Consider the following 21,208-nt stretch of genomic DNA (forward strand, 5'->3'; position numbering starts at 1 on the left):
ATATATGATTTTTTGGATGCCTCTTTGAATTTTTTGGATGCCTCTTTGAATTTTTCTCTCTAAAAAAATTGTTCGATCACTTCTTTATTGATACATATTTTATTGAGGTAGTAGCATAAATAATATGATTGGATTGAAACAAAGGTGCATGCTTGTTAAAGATTGGCTAGTCCATTTTCAAAAGTGTACGTACATAAATAATATGATTGGATTGAAACAAAGGTGCATGCTTGTTAAAGATTGGCTAGTCCATTTTCAAAAGTTTACGTACATAAATAATATGTTTGGATTGAAGCAAGGTGCATGCTTGTTAAAGATTGGCTAGTCCATTTTCAAAAGTTTATGTACATGTGTTTTATGGCCTTTGACAAATGGTGCAAACAGAAAAAATCTTGTAACCAAAAAGAAAACCATCAAAGTATAAGACAAAAAGGCATTTGGTACCTTGTACAATTAACACAAGCACATGGCACAAAGGGACCTCTCACTTTCAATCTTTTTAGTTTTTGGAAGGAGGTGTGATAACTATCAGCAATCCTTTGTGGTGATTTAAATTTTTCTTCTTTGGAAGAAGCTTGGATGATAGTTTCCAGTTTGAAGGAGCTATGCTAATTACCTTCTTGTGGTTCTGATATTTTGGGATGTCTCATTATAAAAAATCTAAAAATACAAGGATTTAATCTTTTTACTTTTTGGAAAGGAGGTGTGATAACCATCACCAATCCTTTGTGGTGATTTGAATTTTTCTTGTTTGCAACAAGCTTGGAGGATAGTTTCCTTTAAAGGAGCTATGATAATTATGGATGTCTCATCATAAAAAATCTAAAAATACAAGGATTCAATTTTTTTTTTGGAAAGGAGGTGTGATAACCATCACCAATTTTTTGTGGTGATTTGAATTTTTCTTGTTTTTGCAACATGCATGAATGATAGTTTCCTTTGAAGGAGGTATGGAATTTACCTTCATGTGGTTCCAATATTTTGGAATGTCTCATATTAAATTTTTTTTTGACAAGGATTCAAAGCATACACCTTCTCAATGTTCAAAAATCATACTTGATTAAAAGGAATGGTGTATAGATTATAGAAAACAACTTCAAAGCTCATTGTCAGACTATTGATGCCTCGAGTGCATTATCCTTTATTAGAAGGGTCTTGTGTTGCTGACTCATGGACTAAAGAAGAGGTCTCACTTATGTGTGCATAATGTTATAAGGGGGTCTAATCAACCCTAGTGTAGGTCAAAGATACTAGAAATGATTATACTAGCTTAAGTTTTGTTGACGTGAGCTCTTTTGTTATCCATGACTATTCACTGAACTACTAGAAATTAATATTAACTCAACTTTAAAAAAGAGGATAACCAAAATAAAACCGTAGTTATTTTTTATTTTTTATGACAAAAATTCCTATGGATTCACATTTGGTAGAAACATATTAGAAATGTCATTTATTGATATTTCATGTGACTACAATACCAATTTTTCTTTTTTGGCATAAAGGAATACATTCTAGCTTGTGGATGTTCTCCTCATTAAAAGCTCTTCTCAAAATGAACACCAAATCAACCCTACTCGAGCCAATTAAATTTATAATTTTTTTTAATATATCTAAAAATATTTTCAATAAGGTCTCTTACAGCTTTGATGCAATCTTGAAATTCCAAGCTACCAAAAATCCTACGTCGAGGAAGGCATGGACCGTTTCTCCCTCTAAGCGTTGTGTTGAGGCAACGATGTAGAGATAGGGCATGTTAAAATCGTGAAGGGCATGAGGCACATGAGAAGGTGAGACACAAGTCACAACCCTTTGAAAATATGCTCATTTTCTTCGTTGAATGGCCATGCATGCACTGTCCACCACCATAGCGCGGATAGATTGTATTTTGTTGCATTGGGTGGTTCTGTCTGAAGAGCGATCATAAACTAGTAAACTACTTTTGATTGGGTGGTGACGATGAGAGGTTCCTCAGCGAGCCCGCACGCCGACATGGTCGTACCAGAGACAGAGAGACAACTCTGCACAAAATGCCAAGTAATCGTTCTAATGAAGGCGGCCTAACACTGTGTTGAGCCGATGATGGTGGAGACAGAAGAGGCCTCAATGACTTCAACGGTTGTAGCGTTTAATTTTTTTATAGAACTTTTAACAAAGGTTATCCCAATTACCCCTTATTAATTAATAGATTTTGATTTTTTGGTCATTGTAGGCCCCTATTAGTCAAGAAGATTGCAAAGTATTGAATGAAAGTGTGGCACAAACCCACCTTGTGTGCACTCAAGCGATATCATATTATGTGGCCCGAGGATTTAAATTATGGGAAATGAGTTCTATGACTAGGATCAACCATTGAGCTTTTTTAAATTTTCCGACATAACTATGATTGGTTCTCACAATTTAAATATTTGAGGGCGAGAGCCTTTATAGAAACAGTTTTAAAAAATATATGAGGGCGAGATCCTTTATAGAAACATTTTGTCTCCAATTATATGCTACTTTTATTGAATTTTGTAGACGTGTACTAATGTTGCATTTCATTGGACGGAGGATATATTCAACATGTGTGAATTTGTATCCTTGAGTTTAAATTGAAGCGGAGAGTGGCCTCAGCGCTCTCACAGAAACACACCCGCTAGGTGCGTATTAGTCGTTTTCTCTCTCTGTCTCTCTCTCTCTCTCTCTCTCTCTCTCTCTCTCACACACACACACACACACACAATGGTTGACATAGAGCACTCTCAGATTCAAAGCATCAAGGAGCTTGTAGATTCGGGACTGCGCCATGTGCCTGCCAAGTATATACGCCCACCCGAGGAGAGGCCTTGTTTCTCCAAGACTCCGACCTGCACCACCCTTCAAGTGCCAATCATTAGCCTTGCAAACTTCCATGGACAAGGCAGAGCCCAAACTATCAAAGAAATCGGTCTCGCCTGCGTCGACTGGGGCATTTTTCAGGTATTCCGCCTGCAACCGCCCATAGTTGGCATACATTAAGAGCCCAAATTGCATCTCTGTAGCAGTAATCTGCAGCAGCTTGCTTTTATAGTATCAGAAAACCTACCTAACATTAGATTTTGATGTTATTATGTAAGGTGATTAATCATGGTCGGCGAGCAGAAAACCTACCTAACATTAGATTTTGATGTTATTATGTAAGGTGATTAATCATGGTGTCTCGCCGACCTTACAAAGCGAACTTTGGAGTGCTGTTTCCGACTTCTTTGCATTGCCAACCGAGGACAAAATGCGATTAGTCTCGGAAGACCCATCTCGCTCATTGAGCTTCTTCACCGGCTTTGTTACCCACGAGAGCATTCGAGAGTGGAAGGACACCTTAGGATTCAAGCCGAGCCCTACCATGGATCGCAAGCTGCTACCAGGCTTTCTAGGGTGAGTTTTCCGCAACAAACAGTTTCTCTTCCACTGTTACAGCATCTAAGCGCGTCTTTGAAGCGTTTCATCGCTTAATTTTTTCATGGAAAGGCTTCAAGGATCAAAATACAAGAGTTTTCAACATTTTTACTTCTGCTACGTTGATCTACTTGCATGATATTTACTCTTCTCCAATCCATTTGATCTACTTGCATGATATTGACTCTTCTGCAATCCATTTGCATTTACTTACAATTGTGGCTTTTGTACCGCCTTGATGTTCTTATATCATGTTACTCATTAAGAGTTTTATCATCATCATGACCTTCATAATGTCTTGTGAACTCCTTTGGTGTCCTTATATCATGTTAGACTAAATCATCATTTGTTTATTTTCACAGAGGCCCTATGTTAGACTTTCATAAACAAGTGGCGTCCCTTGCACACATCCTACTTGAAGCAATTTTTACAAGTCTAGCATTGGAGGCCAATGCCTTTTATAGGCATTGTTCTCGACAAACCATGGTAATCAATTACTACCCTACTTGTCCAGATCCAGAGCTTACACTTGGATTGAGTTCCCATTCAGATTTTGGGTCACTCACTGTCTTAATGCAAGATGAAGTGGCCGGATTGCAAGTTAGAAAAGGAGATGAATGGGTCACTGTAAAACCTATATCAAATTCATTTGTTGTCATCTTGGGAGATCAAATTGAGGTACATGTTCGACACATGCCATATGCATGAAGCATTAGAGGCACTTAATATAAAATTGCACAGTACACATATCTTATCAGGGTGTATGATATGGTGTTTTGCATGTATCACAATTATTTTGACACATGAGGATATTCGTGAGGTAATGGCTTCTCTAAAATTTTTCTTCTTTCACAGATACTAACAAATGGACACTATAAGAGCGTGGAACACCGAGCTGTGACAAACACAAAGAAAACAAGAATGTCCATTGCTTGTTTCTATGGTCCAAATGACCATGAAATGGTTGGACCCATAGACAAGTTTGTGAGTGATGATAAGCCAACTATGTATAAAGAAACAATTTTTAGTGACTATCTTCAGAATGGATTCAGTAAAGGACTAAATGGCAAGTCCAATCTAAAATTTAGTACTCATAAAGCAATTCTTTCTAAATAAAGAAGCAATTGTCTTACAAATGTACACATGATAATAGCTTTTGGCCAAACTCATTAGCCCTTTCATCAGGATAGAAAATTAAGCATCTTCAAGAATGTATGTGTGTAATGGCTTGGCGAATATGTATTCTATATAGAACTAGAAATTTAGAAATTTGGGGTGAATCTTTTGGATTAGTTCTTAAATAGAATGGTACTACCTAATCTATTTTTTAGCAAATATTTCTTAAAAATCTCAAAATTTTATAAAACGTTGGGTTATTTTTTTAAAAAAATGAATTACCCTTGAAAAATAGCCAATTGGCTATAAATAGCCCCTATTTTTTTCCATGCCTTTCACTATGTAAAATAGTAAGGAAATACACACACGGAGGTTTAAGTTAGGTGTCCGCTATCCTTTGAAAGAAGCACTTGTAAAGAAACACCTATTTCCTCGTAAATTTGACCTTTAATCATTCTTGAAGGAAGTGCCTTTTTCTCTCTCTAAATATGGATGTATGTTTGTTTGTGTGTATGTGTGTGCATGTGTGTGTACGTGTGTGTGTGTGTGTGTGTGTGTATGTGTGGCATGAGCATGTGCATGTGTGCATTTGTGTGGTGTTCACGCATTCACATGTGCATGAATGCATGCATGTGCGACGTGCATGCATACGTATGTGTATACATGTGCGTGTACGTGCATACATGCGTAAACAAGATAATGATTAAATCAATGTACTAGTTCTCTAATAATTAATTATAGTTTTTTTATTATATTATGGAATCAATAGTAAGGCTGGACACACCACAGTGCATCCCTCAGTCCCTCACACTCGCTCCTCCCGCCCCGCCCTTTCCTTCTTCTTGGTTTGCCATCTCTCACCCCCTCTATGGCTTCTGTCAACGCTTTGCTAGCCATCCCCCCACTGGCCCCACCGCTACCCTCTCCCACCTTCACTCACTCCCCCTCTTTTGCGATCCCCTCTACTTTCATCAGCGAATGGCCACCCTGCTCCATCTTGCGACTCTCCCTTACCCCCTTGCTACGCTCTCTCCCACTCCCTCACTAGCCATATAGAAAGGTGCCTATCTTATATGGGATTCTTTATTTTAGTTTTATAAAGATGTTGACATACATGGTCTCAAAATGTGAATGATAATATGATGAATTTGTGAATTAGGAAACTTTCCCTAGGGTAACCATTCTGACGAAATCGGTATGGGAATGGTGTATAGATTATAGAAAACAACTTTATAGCTCATTGTCAGACTATTGATGCCTCGAGTCCATTACCCTTGAGAAGGGTCTTATGTTGCTGACTCATGGACTAAATCAAGATAATGATTAAATCAGTGTACTAGTTCTCTAATAATTAATTATAGTTTATATATATATATATATATATATATTATGGAATCAATAGTAAGGCCAGACACTCCACAGTGCATCCCTCAATCCCTCACACTCGCTCCCCCCCGCCCCGCCCTTTCCTTCTTCTCAGTTCGCCTCCTCGCCAGCTCTCACCCCCTCTACAACTTCTGTCAACGCTTTGCTAGCCACCCCCCGCCTGCTGCTACCCTCTCCCACCTTCACTCACTCCCCCTCTTTTGAGATCCCCTCTGCTTTCATCAGCGAATGGCCACACTGTTCCATCTTGTGACTCTCCCTTACCCCCTTGCTACGCTCTCTCCCACTCCCTCACTAGCCATATAGAAAGGTGCCTATCTTATATGGGATTCTTTATTTTAGTTTTATAAAGATGTTGACATACATGGTCTCAAAATGTGAATGATAATATGATGACTTCGTGAATTAGGAAACTTTCCCTAGGGTAACCATTCTGACGCCATCGGTATGGGAAACCATTCCGATGTGATCTTAGTGATCGGTCTATGGCAACCATGTACTCCCCACCTGGGGTAACCGACTTTGAAAGGTCTTCCATAGTAAGAAGAGGGTGAAGGGGACACTTCTCGTTCTATGCGAGTGATTTTTTGCCATGATGGTTGTAATCTCTAGACTATTTTGTGACTCAGTGAGGCGAGGGATTGGAGACGGATGTAACTCAGGACGCCGAGGATTTGAAATTATGGTTGTTTTTATGATGAAATTCTATCTGTGTGTGCATCAGAAAAGAATGTATTCATTAAGGGATAAAGGAATGTGTGCACAAGGATAAATAAATGAATCAGGTTGTAACTTGCATCACTAAAAATAATGTGCTTAATTTTTTCATGGAAAGGCTTCAAGGATCAAAATACAAGAGTTTTCAAGATTTTTACTTCTGCTACGTTGATCTACTTGCATGATATTGACTCTTCTCCAATCCATTTGATCTACTTGACTCTTCTGCAAATGGATTGCAGAAGAGTCAAGTAGATCAAATGGATTGGAGAAGAGTCAATATCATGCAAGTAGATCAACGTAGCAGAAGTAAAAATCTTGAAAACTCTTGTATTTTGATCCTTGAAGCCTTTCCATGAAAAAATTAAACTTACAATTGTGGCTTTTGTACCGCCTTGATGTTCTTATATCATGTTACTCATTAAGAGTTTTATCATCATCATGACCTTCATAATGTCTTGTGAACTCCTTTGGTGTCCTTATATCATGTTAGACTAAATCATCATTTGTTTATTTTCACAGAGGCCCTATGTTAGACTTTCATAAACAAGTGGCGTCCCTTGCACACATCCTACTTGAAGCAATTTTTACAAGTCTAGCATTGGAGGCCAATGCCTTTTATAGGCATTGTTCTCGACAAACCATGGGAATCAATTACTACCCTGCTTGTCCAGATCCAGAGCTTACACTTGGATTGAGTTCCCATTCAGATTTTGGGTCACTCACTGTCTTAATGCAAGATGAAGTGGCTAGATTGCAAGTTAGAAAAGGAGATGAATGGGTCACTGTAAAACCTATATCAAATTCATTTGTTGTCATCTTGGGAGATCAAATTGAGGTACATGTTCGACACATGCCATGCATGAAGCATTAGAGGCACTTAATATAAAATTGCACAGTACACATATCTTATAAGGGTGTATGATATGGTGTTTTGCATCTATCACAATTATTTTGACACATGAGGATATTCGTGAGGTAATGGCTTCTCTAATATTTTTCTTCTTTCACAGATTCTAACAAATGGACACTATAAGAGCGTGGAACACCGAGCTGTGACAAACACAAAGAAAACAAGAATGTCCATTGCTTGTTTCTATGGTCCAAATGACCATGAAATGGTTGGACCCATAGACAAGTTTGTGAGTGATGATAAGCCAACTATGTATAAAGAAACAATTTTTAGTGACTATCTTCAAAATGGATTCAGTAAAGGAGTAAATGGCAAGTCCAATCTAAAATTTAGTACTCATAAAGCAATTCTTTCCAAATAAAGAAGCAATTGTCTTACAAATGTACACATGATAATAGCTTTTTGGCCAACTCATTAGGCCTTTCATCAGGATAGAAAATTAAGCATCTTCAAGAATGTATGTGTGTAATGGCTTGGCAAATATGTATTCTATATAGAACTAGAAATTTAGAAATTTGGGGTGAATCTTTTGGATTAATTCTTAAATAGAATGGTACTACCTAATCTATTTTTTGGCAAATATTTCTTAAAAATCTCAAAAATTTGTAAAACGTTGGGTGATATGTTGTTTCTTTGGAAAGGGAGCACTACAAAACTCACAAATTCATAGAATAAAAATCTCCGAATAATAATTATCATTTTTAATAGTAGAAAGTACTAATATATTTTTAAACAATCACCTCCAACATTATACATTATTATTAAAAAACAGGATTAATGTTAGCTTTTAAGTATGCATTCAATTCTTTATCTCTATACACCATCCACAAAGGCAATCTACATGAAAATGATATAAATGTTTAGCATCACATACAGGATCAATCACCATTGCATCCCATAATACTGCACAACACTATATGGCCATGATAGTTATTCTTACTAGCTAGATAGTTACAACATACAAAGTTTTCAAAGTAAATATTTGAAAATACAATCGTTGGATTAAGTTAATGTAGAGATTGCAATTGTTGGATTAAGTTGTTGTAGAAATATAAAGGCTTTATAGATTGCATTGATGTAGAAATATAAGGTTTTACAGATTAAGTTGTTGTAGAAATATAAAGGATATATATCTGATTACATTCATGTAGAAATATAATGTTTTACAGATTAAGTTGTAAAAATATAAAAGGTATTACACATTATAAAGGTTGATATAGAAATTACAATTGTTGGTTTAAGTTGTTGTAGAAATATAAAAGGTATTACACAATAAGTATGACATTTTCAATAACTTATCATTATCACCTCGTTGTATTACAACACTTAGTTCAATACAATTGACACAAAGGTTGTGAACCTAGTCCATATTAAACAAAGACTTAGTGCCTGGTCGATATTAAAATTCCCCATCTCGTGTCTCCATCCTACACCATAAGGTGTGGGGTTAAAAAAACCTCCTTGCAATACTAAAAAATAGACCTAAATTATAAAATGTATTAAATTACAAGTACTTATGAGCCCTAGTAATATTAAATTACAAGTACACTAAATTACAAGTACTTATAAGCCCTAGTAATATTAAATTACAAGTACTTATAAGCCCTAGTAATAAAAAATTACAAGTACTTATAAGCCCTAGTAATAAAAAATTTACAAAGTTCTATAAATTTAAAAATTATAAATACAATAAGTGTCACACATAAAAAATGTTTCATGTTTTCAATCAAAATTTAATACAATGATTTTTTTAATAATTTACAATAACCTACTCTTTTTTATTTTCCAAAACCTAGGTTAAATTTGTGGATATTATAACAGGGAAGAAGCACCGCTTATAGGTGTGGGTGGTCCTCTACAGTGCCGACCGACAGGCGCCGTGTTGCCTGCTGGAGTTTCGTGGAGCTTTTTTAGCCTTGAAGCACGCGGTCGGTCCTCTACAGCCCAGAACGACAGGCGCCACAAGGTGTTCGTAGAACCGCAGGTTGTCGCCAGAAGCTGCAGCACAGTGAGGAAAATTCCGCCCCACATGGTCCTCAGCTACATCCCCGACCGACAGGCGCCGTGTAACTGCCTGCTGGAGTCTCGTGGAGCACACGGTCGATCCTCTACAGCCCAGAACGACAAGGTGTGGATGGTCCTCTACAGCCCAGAACGGCAGGCGCCACAAGGTATTCGTGACGGTGCTACCGCTCTCTACCTAATTACGTTGTCGCCAGAAGCATCACACGGAACTACATCCTACAGGCTACCACCCTCTCGCAACGATTGATTGCTTTTGGGTGCATTCATCAGCCCACTATACCGGTGGTCCTCTACAGCGGCGCCACAAGGTGTGGGTGGTCGACCCTCTACAGCCCAAAACGACAGGCGCCACAAGGTCAATCGTGACGGAAAGGCTACATGCATTTTCTCTTCGTCCACATCTATGTTCACATTGCAACCGCCCTTTCTCTTTCCTCATCTTAATTGACCTTCAACCATACCGTCCTTGGGTCAAGTGTGATTAGATCAAGCAAGTCACTCTGAGTGAATGGTTTAGTTAGATATTTTTGTGTGTATCATTTCTAAAGCAGCACACTCAATAATAGAGAAAAGTTGGGCTCAAGGCCACATGTTTTTCATTTTTAAGGACTTGTGATGTTGGTAAATTACTCAACAACAAGAGAAGAGAGTAGTGTAGTGTGTGTTACTACAAGACCAGAATGATAATGATACCACAATGTGGAATAGTGTCAGAGTGCTGACAATGCGCAGTTCTAAAAATTGCTTCAAACCCATTTTCTATGTTCACACGAGGATGCAACATTTAGTTTTTGTCTTCTAAGGACGTTAGTGTAGATAGATTTTTTAGGAATGGGAGGCAATGATTTTATATTCACGTGATCACAATTTTTTTTTGTTAATAACATGTGTTAACATGTTATTAACATGTTAACATGTTCCCAAAAAAGCCGGTGGGAGGTTCCCTGGTAACCGGCTAAAATCCCGTCAGGATTTTTGCAATACCCGGCGTTCTCGTCAAGAATATTAAAACCTCGGTGGGCCCCATCAGGGTCGTCATTTAGCCCGACGGGCTATATTTTTGTATATATACAGGCCCGGGGGGCCCTTTGGGAGTTCATTGCTGACAGTATACACAGGTAATGACAGTTGTGGGTGTGTGTGTGTGTGGGTGTGTGTGGGTGTGTGTGTGTTCGTGCGGACAGCCGCCCATAGTCGCAATGCGCGGAAAGATGTGGGTGGTCTGCCACACGAGGGGTGTGTGTGTGTAAGGCCATTCTTCGGAATGGTGCTTATCGTGGGGCACATAGTCGGTAACGCGACTGGTTTGTGTCCTATGGTAAGTATGGCACACCGTAGCGGTACTAGTCAGTAATGCGGCAAGCATAGTATCGTTATGGTGATGTCACCTTCCCTTCCCTTCCCTTTGTCAAATGCGAGCATATGGTCGGTAACGCAGCCAGTGTATGTCCGTATCCTATTCGTATTCCCATAGATTCGGGCTTGTCGTTAACGTGGCGGCAAGTTGGTGTCGTCCGCTAGTGCAAATATTGTTTTTTGCATATTGCGGCATTTGATCGTTAACGCGATCAAAAAAATGTCGTAAATTTGCTTGATGCGGCTTGTATTGTTTTTATTGTGTGTGATCCATGCGATACTTGGTTGGTAACGTGGCATGAGTATTTCATGGATCAAAGTTTACATCATATTATCTTTAAGTTTAATTTCATGATGTCGTGACTCGTAAAAATGAATATCTCTCTCTTTCTCTCTCTTTCTCCCCCCCTCTCTCTCTCTCTCTCTCTCTCTCTCTCTCTCTCTCTCTCTTTCTCCCCCCCCTCTCTCTCTCTCTCTCTCTCTCTCTCATGATACACTTCACAACTCTCTCTCTCTCTCTCTCTCTCTCTTTCTCCCCTCTCTCTCTCTCTCTCTCTCTGTCAACGATAGGTGTGTAGATGAGGAGTTCTTTTTTTTTCTCTTAAAATATACATAATCCCTAATAAATTACCTTTTCTTCCTCTATTTTCTTAAAATATAAAACAATACTAAACATTATTTTTCTCTCTTTAGGAACTCACAAAACTATTGAAAATGTCATCTAATGTTCCCTCTCTCTCTCTATCTGCACGACTCTCTCTCTCCTCCTCCCCCCCTCTCTCTCTCTCTCTCTCATGATACACTTCACAACTCTCTCTCTCTCTTTCTCTCTCATGATACACTTCATAACTCTCTCTCTCTCTCTCTCTCTGTCACGATAGGTGTGTAGATGAAGAGTGCTTTTTTTTTCTCTTAAAATATACATAATTCCTAATAAATTACCTTTTCTCCCTCTATTTTCTTAAAATATAAAACAATACTAAACATTATTTTTCTCTCTTTAGGAACTCACAAAACTATTAAAAATGTCATCTAATTAATGTTCCCTCTCTCTCTATCTGTCCACGACTCTCTCTCTCTCTCTTCCTCCCCCTCTCTCTCTCTCTCATGATACACTTCACAACTCTCTCTCTCTCTCTCTCTCTCTCTCTCTCTCTCTTTGTCACGGTAGGTGTGTAGATGAGGAGTGCAACATGTATGCACTTGATAAGTAATGATAAGTAATGATGCACTTGTTGCGGTTGTCTCACGTTCGATAATGTATTGCATGATGTTGAGTTCAGTAATATTGTTTGATATTCCGTTTTTATTTGATCATTGATGATAAGTAATGATACACTTGTTGCGGTTGTCTCACGTTTGATGATGTATTGCATGATGTTGATTTCAGTAATATTATTTGATATTTCGTTTTTATTTGATCATTGATAAGTAATGATACACTTGTTGCGGTTCTCTCACGTTCGATGATGTATTGCTTGATGTTGATTTCAGTAATGTGGTTTGATATTCCATTTTTATTGTGTTTAGTGATATTTGCTAGATTTGCGAAGACGACCACCATGCTTTCCCCTGAAGAGCATAAAATCGTTCTACGAGCAATTCGCATTGAAGCAGTCATCGCAGTGTCACAATGTTCAGAAGACATCGTCAAAAAGATCAATGAGTCTAAGATACTCATGCGAGATCTATTAGAGCAGATATGGAAAAATACACAGCGTCGACTTCGAAGCGAAGGCAACGCTGAGTTGCTTGATAGACAAAAGATAGCAGACTTCAACCATCAACATATAACACGAACTATTTTGGGGAGCATGCATGTAGCATGCAATGATCTTAGAGATGCTGCCCCACCTGAAGCTAATATGCATCGTCTACAGTTATGGGACGCTGTATGGAGCGAGCAAAGACCCAAGAGCAAGCGCATGAAGGCGCTGGATGCAAAGTCACTCCCCAAAAGAGTGCGCATTGCCCAGGACGTCGCTGCAACGTCCAGCCAGCCAGATGCGAGTGGGACGAGTGCCATTAATCGCACAATCTACAATTCTATGTGCACACACCTCATTGGCGTCCCGCACGAGGCTCTGGTCAAAGGGCGAACAATAGGCTCTGGTGTTTTTGGCACAGTAAAAGAGTATACAGTTAGAGGTATATCATTTTTGCCAGAGCACATTACTTTTTGCGGAAAGCACTACAAAGGAGAAGGTAGCGCCAAGTTTGAGAGCTTCCAGGCAGAGCAGGGCATGCAGGTTCTACACCCATCAATTGTCAGGTGTATTGCCTTCACAAAAGAATCTCCTTGGATCACTATTTTCCCATACTATAATGGCGGCTCGCTTGGTGATACTCTTCTGAAGGTCCGCTTCAGATTCAGTGAGTTCACTAGAGCAATTTTCCGTTTGGATCAAGGATGGAAAAAACCCCCACCCAATAATATTCCTTTAAGTCATCTAGAACTTTCTAAAATAAAACAAACAGTAATAACCATGCCACATATTATGCATGCCCTGGTGGAAGGCCCAGCGGCAGCACATTTGGCAGGAATTGTACATACCGACCTACATCCATTCAATGTAGTGTTGGATTTTACAAAAGAGTTGAAGCCACGCGTAGGTATTATCGATTGGGGGTTACTGCTGAGAGTGCCCAAAAAATGGATGTCTCTCAATTTTGTATTTGAAGCAGACAAGAACCCTGAGAAGGTGGCAGAGGCAGTCTCCTATGCAAACAGGAGCGAAATAAACGGCCGTGGATAGCCCCGAAAATTTTTGATCCGTTTTTGGCAGATGCATACACTCCTGCATCTGATGTTTTTTGCTTTAGGGTATTTATTACAAATTTTATATGACTTTTGGGGTAGAAAGTACAAGAGTTATGGATGGACAATAGTTCCTACGACAAAGCTACCATGGATACTATTATTTAGAGAGTCAAAAATTGGATGTATCTACCTAATCGCGACGAGCGAAAATCTGTTTTGCAAGTAGCGAAATTTTTTAGATCACTAAATACTGACCCGACGAGGGCACAACGTCCTCTTGTAGAGCTATTGGTGTCATTCACCCCAATTTTGTAATTTAACAGTATCAGGAGATTTAGTTTCAAGAATGGCTCTTTGTTTGTCTCTCTTCAAAATTTAATATGTGCGCACTGTTTGAAATATTTTCTCATTGAGTCTTTGCAATATCTCTCTCCTCTTGTGGTGTTTAAGTTTATGTTTTCTCTTCAAAATTTGATGTGCGCGCATTGTTTGAAATATTCTTTGAGTCAAGTGGATATTTCTCATTGAGTCTTTGCAACTCATATCTCATCTCGTGGTGTTAAACTTTAAGTTTTTGAGGGTAATGGTCAATTTATCTTACGTTGATCTTTATAGTTCATTAAAATCCTAAAGTCATTTACCTTCATGCAGATATGGCAGAAGCACAAGCAAACGAGCATCTCAAGAGTTAGCCAAGAAGGCATATGAGCGAATGAAGGCCCTTGCACATGGACTGACAGCCCACCGTGAAGCTACGAGAACAGCATGCAGGTTGTCGAAATGGACAAATCCTACTTATGCCCAATGGAAAGACATAAATAAACGCGTAACCACAGAGATGATCAAGGAAATATGGCCATGTCCAGATGGCGAGATTAAGAAGGGAAGATGGAAGGTTTCGCGTTGCACTCATAATGATATCAAAATTAATGCCAAGCGCATTTTCTTGGAGGTGTACAGTCGTCCTCTCCATAACACTGACGCTCCACTCTATTTTGCTAAGATGCTATATGCACAATTTATCCTAGAAACTCCAGTGGACTTCGCCTCTAGAGAGGCCACTGTCAGCACCCACGACATACGTAAAGAGACCGTGACATTCACAAGGGAGGAACTTGCTCTCATGGTGGAGGGCACTGGATTGGAGTTAAACAAGGTCAAAGAAAGCTTAGGGGCACAGCTACTAGCAGAGAAGGAGAAAGAAGCTGTACGATTATCTCAAGCGTCAACTCCTCCCCCGGCTAATAGAGGGATTCAAGAGCAGCTCACAAAGATCAGCCAAGATGTACAGACCCTCTCTTCGCGTATAGCTCCTGTGCGCCAAGGGAACCACATCTCTCATTTTTTGGTACATCCTGATCTTGTGGGAGTTTTTGCTGAGGCTACTAGTTCCTCCACCCCCCAATGTCCTGTATGTTACAAAGTATTCGATGGGTGGAGCGGCCAGTATATACTGCCTTGTGGACACTACTACCACTTAATATGTTTAGTGAGGCACATGCAAAGTATTTCCACATGTGCATTGTGCAGTGTCCCAATAAATCAAGGTATTTATACAGTGTTCGGCATGGCTAGCACGAATATAAACCACCAAGACCTTTAGATGCAACTCCTAGTGCAATTCGTAATTTATTTCAAGATGAAAGCTAAGAAAGACATAAATCCTACTTTTGTATTGATAATTTCTCCAAATACAATCATTTGTACAAGTATTTTTTATGAAATTAATGAAATGGCTTCTTCCTCTATGTCAGTATCTTGCTCCAAAATTCTTTCACCGTTTACTCTCTCGTCTGCTAAATTAAGCTCATCTAAGTTAATGTCTAAATTGTCTTCTATCTCAAGGCTAGTGCACGATGTACGTCCAACATCAAAGTTCTCATCTACTACATCATCACAATCGTACATCCATCTGGGCATATATTCTTCATACTCTTCGCTTTCAATGTCTCGCAAGATCTTTTCATTGCAATACATGTAAACAAGTTTATCTGCTCGATCTGCAAGAAGTCGATTGCGAATAGTACTGTGAATATATTTGTACATGCTCCAGTTTCTTTCTGAGCCTGAGTTTGAAGAGCACTGACTTAGAGCCTTCATCGCAAGGTTGTGCAATAAAGCATAGTGCTCACCACCATTCATCATCCACCATTTCCATGCAAGCTGCTCTTTAGCCATTTGTTGAACAAGGGAGTTGGAAAATAAACCCTCTTTCAATCGAAATGAGGTCATCTCCTTTATGCACTTTACACGATCATCAACATTATTATAAAAAGTGTTTACCACTTTATAAAAATCTTGAACCACCTCAACGTTGGACATCAAATCCATATTCCAGTATTCAGGATCTAGCATGTAAGCAGCACTGTGTAGTGGTGAATGCGCTCCAATCCATCTAGCATGGAAGTACTTCAATAGGACTTTTCTTTGTCTACTGGAGAATGGTAGACGCCATTGCTTTTCCACCACTGAATGCTCTAATTTCTCAGGACACTCCAAACTCCACTGGACAGTCCACCATTGCATCCATGCTTTCCCGAGATTAGGCGCTCTTTGATCAAGATTTTGTATGGCATACATAACAGGCATCATTACATGGTATGCATCCATCACACTCTTCCACCAACTTCTTCTCGTAAGCGCTACCTTCAAGACTTTGATTTTCTCTTTCACTTTTTCAGGTTGAGTGCTCTCCCAGTCATGAAATGCCATGCATGTAAATGTTTCGCAAACTGCATCTTTATTTCGAAGAAGAGACTCAAAAGTGTAAAAGTGAGTGCAAAACCTAGTCTCCGTTGGAAGCTTTAACATAACTGACATGCGAGGTCGAAAAATATCTAACACTCACAAGCTCGCAAGCAGTGTCGACGATTGAGGCAAACCATTTGGTATCATCACTTTTATACCAATCTCTTTTAATACAAGATTCAAACTATGAGTATTACAGCCTATCGAAAAAACATGTGGATAGTGTCGCTTTAGGATTTTGGATGCATTCTTGCAATTCTTTGCATTGTCCATGATGATTTGGACTACATTTTTGGCACCCACTTCCTCTATCACAGAGCCAATGACTTGACCAATGTAAGCCCCGGCACGGATGAAAGTCTCACCTCTAGGTGAAATAACCATTATATTAATTAATGGTTTTCTTTGTACATTGGACCATCCATCACTTACTATACTACATCCAGAAAGCTCTATATTGCTAAGAATTATTCTTTGAACACGTTCTTTTACTTGCGCATAACATTTCTCTAATAGATCATTTCGCATAGCATGGTACGTAGGCGGTGAAAACCCTGGTCCAAACTCACCAATTTTCTTCCAATGCTCACTATCCACCATCATCATAGCACTCCCAGAAAAGTAAATCGCTTCAGCAAGGGCGAGTTGTGCATCATCGAGCTGACCTTGACGTAGGCTTTCTTGCAATGAAGTTTGACGCATGGGTATATTTCCTACGTCAAAGTTCTGCTTGTAGGAAGATGCACTGGGTAGATTACTTTATGGTTGCACATTGATGTTCGGAGTACAAGCAGGTGATGTAGCCGGAGTTTGATGATTAGAACAACAGTGTTCTTGCTGCCTTGATACATTAACGGTAGGAGTGTAATGTTTTCTTGAATCTTTCTTTTGAATTTCTTCTCTTATGCGTTTGGCCACTGCAGGTGCAGAGGGGTGGGTACATGACTTTTTCTTCGCTCTGCCTAAAAAGTGTTCTCTTAGTCGAGGCGCCCTACCTGATTTTACTGCGTGGCATAGCTTACACTCCCAATCTATGAATCTATCACCGACATTAATTGCATATTGCCACTCTATCCCAGGTGACTTTTTTTTCCTACTATTTGGAATTTGGACTCTATTGGAGGTATCACTGGATCCAACATTGTCCTCCATCTCAAATAACCTATTCAAGCAAGTATATAACAATGAATACACAAATGAAAAAACAACAAAGTCACTCACGTATTACAAAACATACATCAGCAGACAAACTACTTCGAAACTATCTTGACAAACACAAAAGATCATCACATAACACAAAACTACTTCGAAACTATCTTGCAAGGTCTGACTACAAAAACAATAAGGCTTGCAATCATAACTATGGACGAAACTCTCCATATATGAATGCTAACATTGGAAATAACAACTATGGTAATGCCCGCAATTAGAGTTTGTATGAAGGTCACGGCCGAAGTTGGGCAATGGGCAGAATCAGCATGTCAATTCTAAATCCTAGTGAGCCAGATATTGCGGTCAAAGCAAATGCAGTAGATATGCACAGTAAATATTAATCCTTGCTAAACCTTTAGAATCACAACAAGACGAATGCATAAATGTGTGTTCTAAGATTAAGATACATATCATTGATAGCATGCATACAATGCACATTGCACCCCCAATGAAGGATGCCTTTTGTACCCAATTAATACACAATCAAAGATCTATGCTTGCCCAATACTCTAGTATAGGACAATAGACCTTCTCTAACATTCACAAAGAAAATCAAAGATCTATGCTTGCCCAATACTCTAGTATAGGACAATAGACCCTTGTCTACTCTAAACTATATCAAGTATCAAGAACCAATACAAGCCCCTAAGCAGGATTCTTGGCTCCATCAAACCATTCATAAAGCAGAATGAGGTAGATTACCTACGTAGCTCAAATGCAAAGCTGAATGACTCTAACTTTGTCCCTAAATCTCCGCAAGTATTAGCTACGAACCACACCCTGTCCCCAATTCAAAGAACTAAGGACGAGTGGCTCAATAGCCTTAGGAGTGCCTACAAGGAAAGACGACAGCCCCTAAGATAAGGACGTTCTTCCCAAGAGGACACTTCTAGCAACTCGAGAGCTCTACAAGTACTTTGAGGAGAGATATCACGCCCCCAAAACAAGGACTATCTCCCCAAAAGTTGCATGATGGGTGTCAGGCAATGTTTATAAACATGACAGAACCCTGCCGGGGTTCTTTTGTTTTCCCAACAGGCCCGCCGGGATATTGTGATATCCCGGCGGGCCCGTCGGGAAAACAAAAGAAACCGGCAGGGTTACGGGACTAGTAGGTTTTGGCAGGTCATTGCTAAGGTCATGTGAATATACAATGTGATCACAAGTTTTAATATGTTAATAACAAGTTTTGTTAACGTGATCACGAAATTGTGAAGACGTTAATGAAATCCCTGATGGGAGGAGTTTAAGAGTGATCCACAATGTTACATTATGATAATTGCAAGAGATAGAGGATATACTCATTACATGGAGTACCACATGATAATTGTTACATTATGATAATTGTTAGGTGCAAATTAGTCGTTTTCTCTCTCTCTCTATCTCTCTCTCTCTGTCTCTCTCTCTCTCTCTCACACACACACACTCACACACACACACACACACACACAATGGTTGACATAGAGCACTCTTAGATTCAAAGCATCAACGAGCTTGTAGATTCGGGACTGCGCCATGTGCCTGCAAGGTATATACGCCCACCCGAGGAGAGGCCTTGTTTCTCCAAGACTCCGACCTTAACCACCCTTCAAGTGCCAATCATTAGCCTTGCAAACTTCCATGGACAATGCAGAGCCCAAACTATCAAAGAAATCGGTCTCGCCTGCGTCGAGGACTGGGGCATTTTTCAGGTATTCCGCCTGCATCAGAAAACCTACCTAACATTAGATTTTGATGTTATTATGTAACGTGATTAATCATGGTGTCTCGCCGACCTTACCAAGCGAACTTTGGAGTGCTGTTTCCGACTTCTTTGCATTGCCAACCGAGGACAAAATGCGATTAGTCTCAGAAGACCCATCTCGCTCATTGAGCTTCTTCACCGGCTTTGTTACCCACGAGAGGATTCGAGAGTGGAAGGACACCTTAGGATTCAAGCCTAGCCCTACCATGGATCGCGAGCTGCTACCAGGCTTTCTAGGGTGAGTTTTCCGCAAGAAACAGCTTCTCTTCCACTGTTATAGCATCTAAGCGTGTCTTTGAAGTGTTTCATCGCTTAATTTTTTCATTGAAAGGCTTCAAGGATCAAAATACAAGAGTTTTCAAGATTTTTACTTCTGCTACGTTGATCTACTTGCATGATATTGACTCTTCTGCAATCCATTTGCATTTACTTATAATTGTGGCTTTTGTACCGCCTTGATGTTCTTATATCATGTTACTCATTAAGAGTTTTATCATCATCATGACCTTCATAATGTCTTGTGAACTCCTTTGGTGTCCTTATATCATGTTAGACTAAATCATCATTTGTTTATTTTCTATTTTCACAGAGGCCCTATGTTAGACTTTCGTAAACAAGTGGCGTCCCTTGCACACATCCTACTTGAAGCAATTTTTACAAGTCTAGCATTGGAGGCCAATGCCTTTTATAGGCATTGTTCTCGACAAACCATGGTAATCAATTACTACCCTGCTTGTCCAGATCCAGAGCTTACACTTGGATTGAGTTCCCATTCAGATTTTGGGTCACTCACTGTTTTATTGCAAGATGAAGTGGCCGGATTGCAAGTTAGAAAAGGAGATGAATGGGTCACTGTAAAACCTATATCAAATTCATTTGTCGTCATCTTGGGAGACCAAATTGAGGTACATGTTCGACACATGCCATGCATGAAGCATTAGAGGCACTTAATATAAAATCGCACAGTACACATATCTTATGAGGGTGTATGATATGGTGTTTTGCATGTATCACAATTATTTCGACACATGAGGATATTCGTGAGGTAATGGCTTCTCTAATATTTTTCTTCTTTCACAGATACTAAACAAATGGACACTATAAGAGCGTGGAACACCGAGCTGTGACAAACATAAAGAAAACAAGAATGTCCATTGCTTGTTTCTATGGTCCAAATGACCATGAAATGGTTGGACCCATAGACAAGTTTGTGAGTGATGATAAGCCAACTATGTATAAAGAAACAATTTTTAGTGACTATCTTCAGAATGGATTCAGTAAAGGACTAAATGGCAAGTCCAATCTAAAATTTAGTCCTCATAAAGCAATTCTTTCCAAATAAAGAAGCAATTGTCTTACAAATGTACACATGATAATAGCTTTTGGCCAAACTGATTAGGCCTTTCATCAGGATAGAAGCAATTCTTTCCAAATAAAGAAGCAATTGTCTTACAAATGTACACATGATAATAGCTTTTGGCCAAACTGATTAGGCCTTTCATCAGGATAGAAAATTAAGCATCTTCAAGAATGTATGTGTGTAATGGCTTGGCGAATATGTATTCTATATAGAACTAGAAATTTAGAAATTTGGGGTGAATCTTTTGGATTAATTCTTAAATAGAATGGTACTACCTAATCTTTTTTTTGGCAAATATTCCTTAAAAATATTAAAAATTTGTAAAACGTTGGGTGATTTTAAAAAAAATGAATTTATAAAATAGCCAAAAATTTTGGAGAGCCTTGAAAAATAGCCGATTGGCTATAAATAGCCCCTATTTTTTTCCATGCCTTTCACTATGTAAAATAGTAAGGAAAT

At 39.1% G+C, this 21,208-nt stretch overlaps 1 protein-coding gene and 1 pseudogene across 1 annotated transcript; both read left to right on the top strand.

Moving 5' to 3' along the window:
- The first annotated feature begins 2,676 nt into the window (after nt 1–2,676).
- LOC147619288 (fe(II)/2-oxoglutarate-dependent dioxygenase 4-like) lies at nt 2,677–4,527 on the top strand. Its single transcript, XM_086773421.1, has 4 exons — nt 2,677–2,955; nt 3,158–3,390; nt 3,774–4,089; nt 4,267–4,527. The coding sequence occupies exons 1-4, from the start codon at nt 2,719–2,721 to the stop codon at nt 4,525–4,527; spliced, it is 1,047 nt and encodes a 348-aa protein (XP_086629547.1). The 5' UTR covers nt 2,677–2,718.
- Nucleotides 4,528–7,273: 2,746 nt separating this feature from the next.
- Nucleotides 7,274–20,731, top strand: LOC147619289 (fe(II)/2-oxoglutarate-dependent dioxygenase 4-like; annotated as a pseudogene).
- The last annotated feature ends 477 nt before the right edge of the window (nt 20,732–21,208 follow it).

The sequence above is a fragment of the Cibotium barometz genome, chromosome 33, assembly GCF_041138505.1.
Source record: "Cibotium barometz isolate CiBa-2024 chromosome 33, ASM4113850v1, whole genome shotgun sequence".
Lineage (NCBI taxonomy): Eukaryota > Viridiplantae > Streptophyta > Polypodiopsida > Cyatheales > Cibotiaceae > Cibotium > Cibotium barometz.

Bases quoted from the DNA above. Each gene is read 5' to 3' on its own strand.
- LOC147619288 (XM_086773421.1), top strand. From the start codon at position 2,719: ATGGTTGACATAGAGCACTCTCAGATTCAAAGCATCAAGGAGCTTGTA. The intron at 3,391-3,773 runs GTGAGTTTTCCG...TTATTTTCACAG, and splicing joins CTGCTACCAGGCTTTCTAGG to AGGCCCTATGTTAGACTTTC. The intron at 4,090-4,266 runs GTACATGTTCGA...CTTCTTTCACAG, and splicing joins TCTTGGGAGATCAAATTGAG to ATACTAACAAATGGACACTA.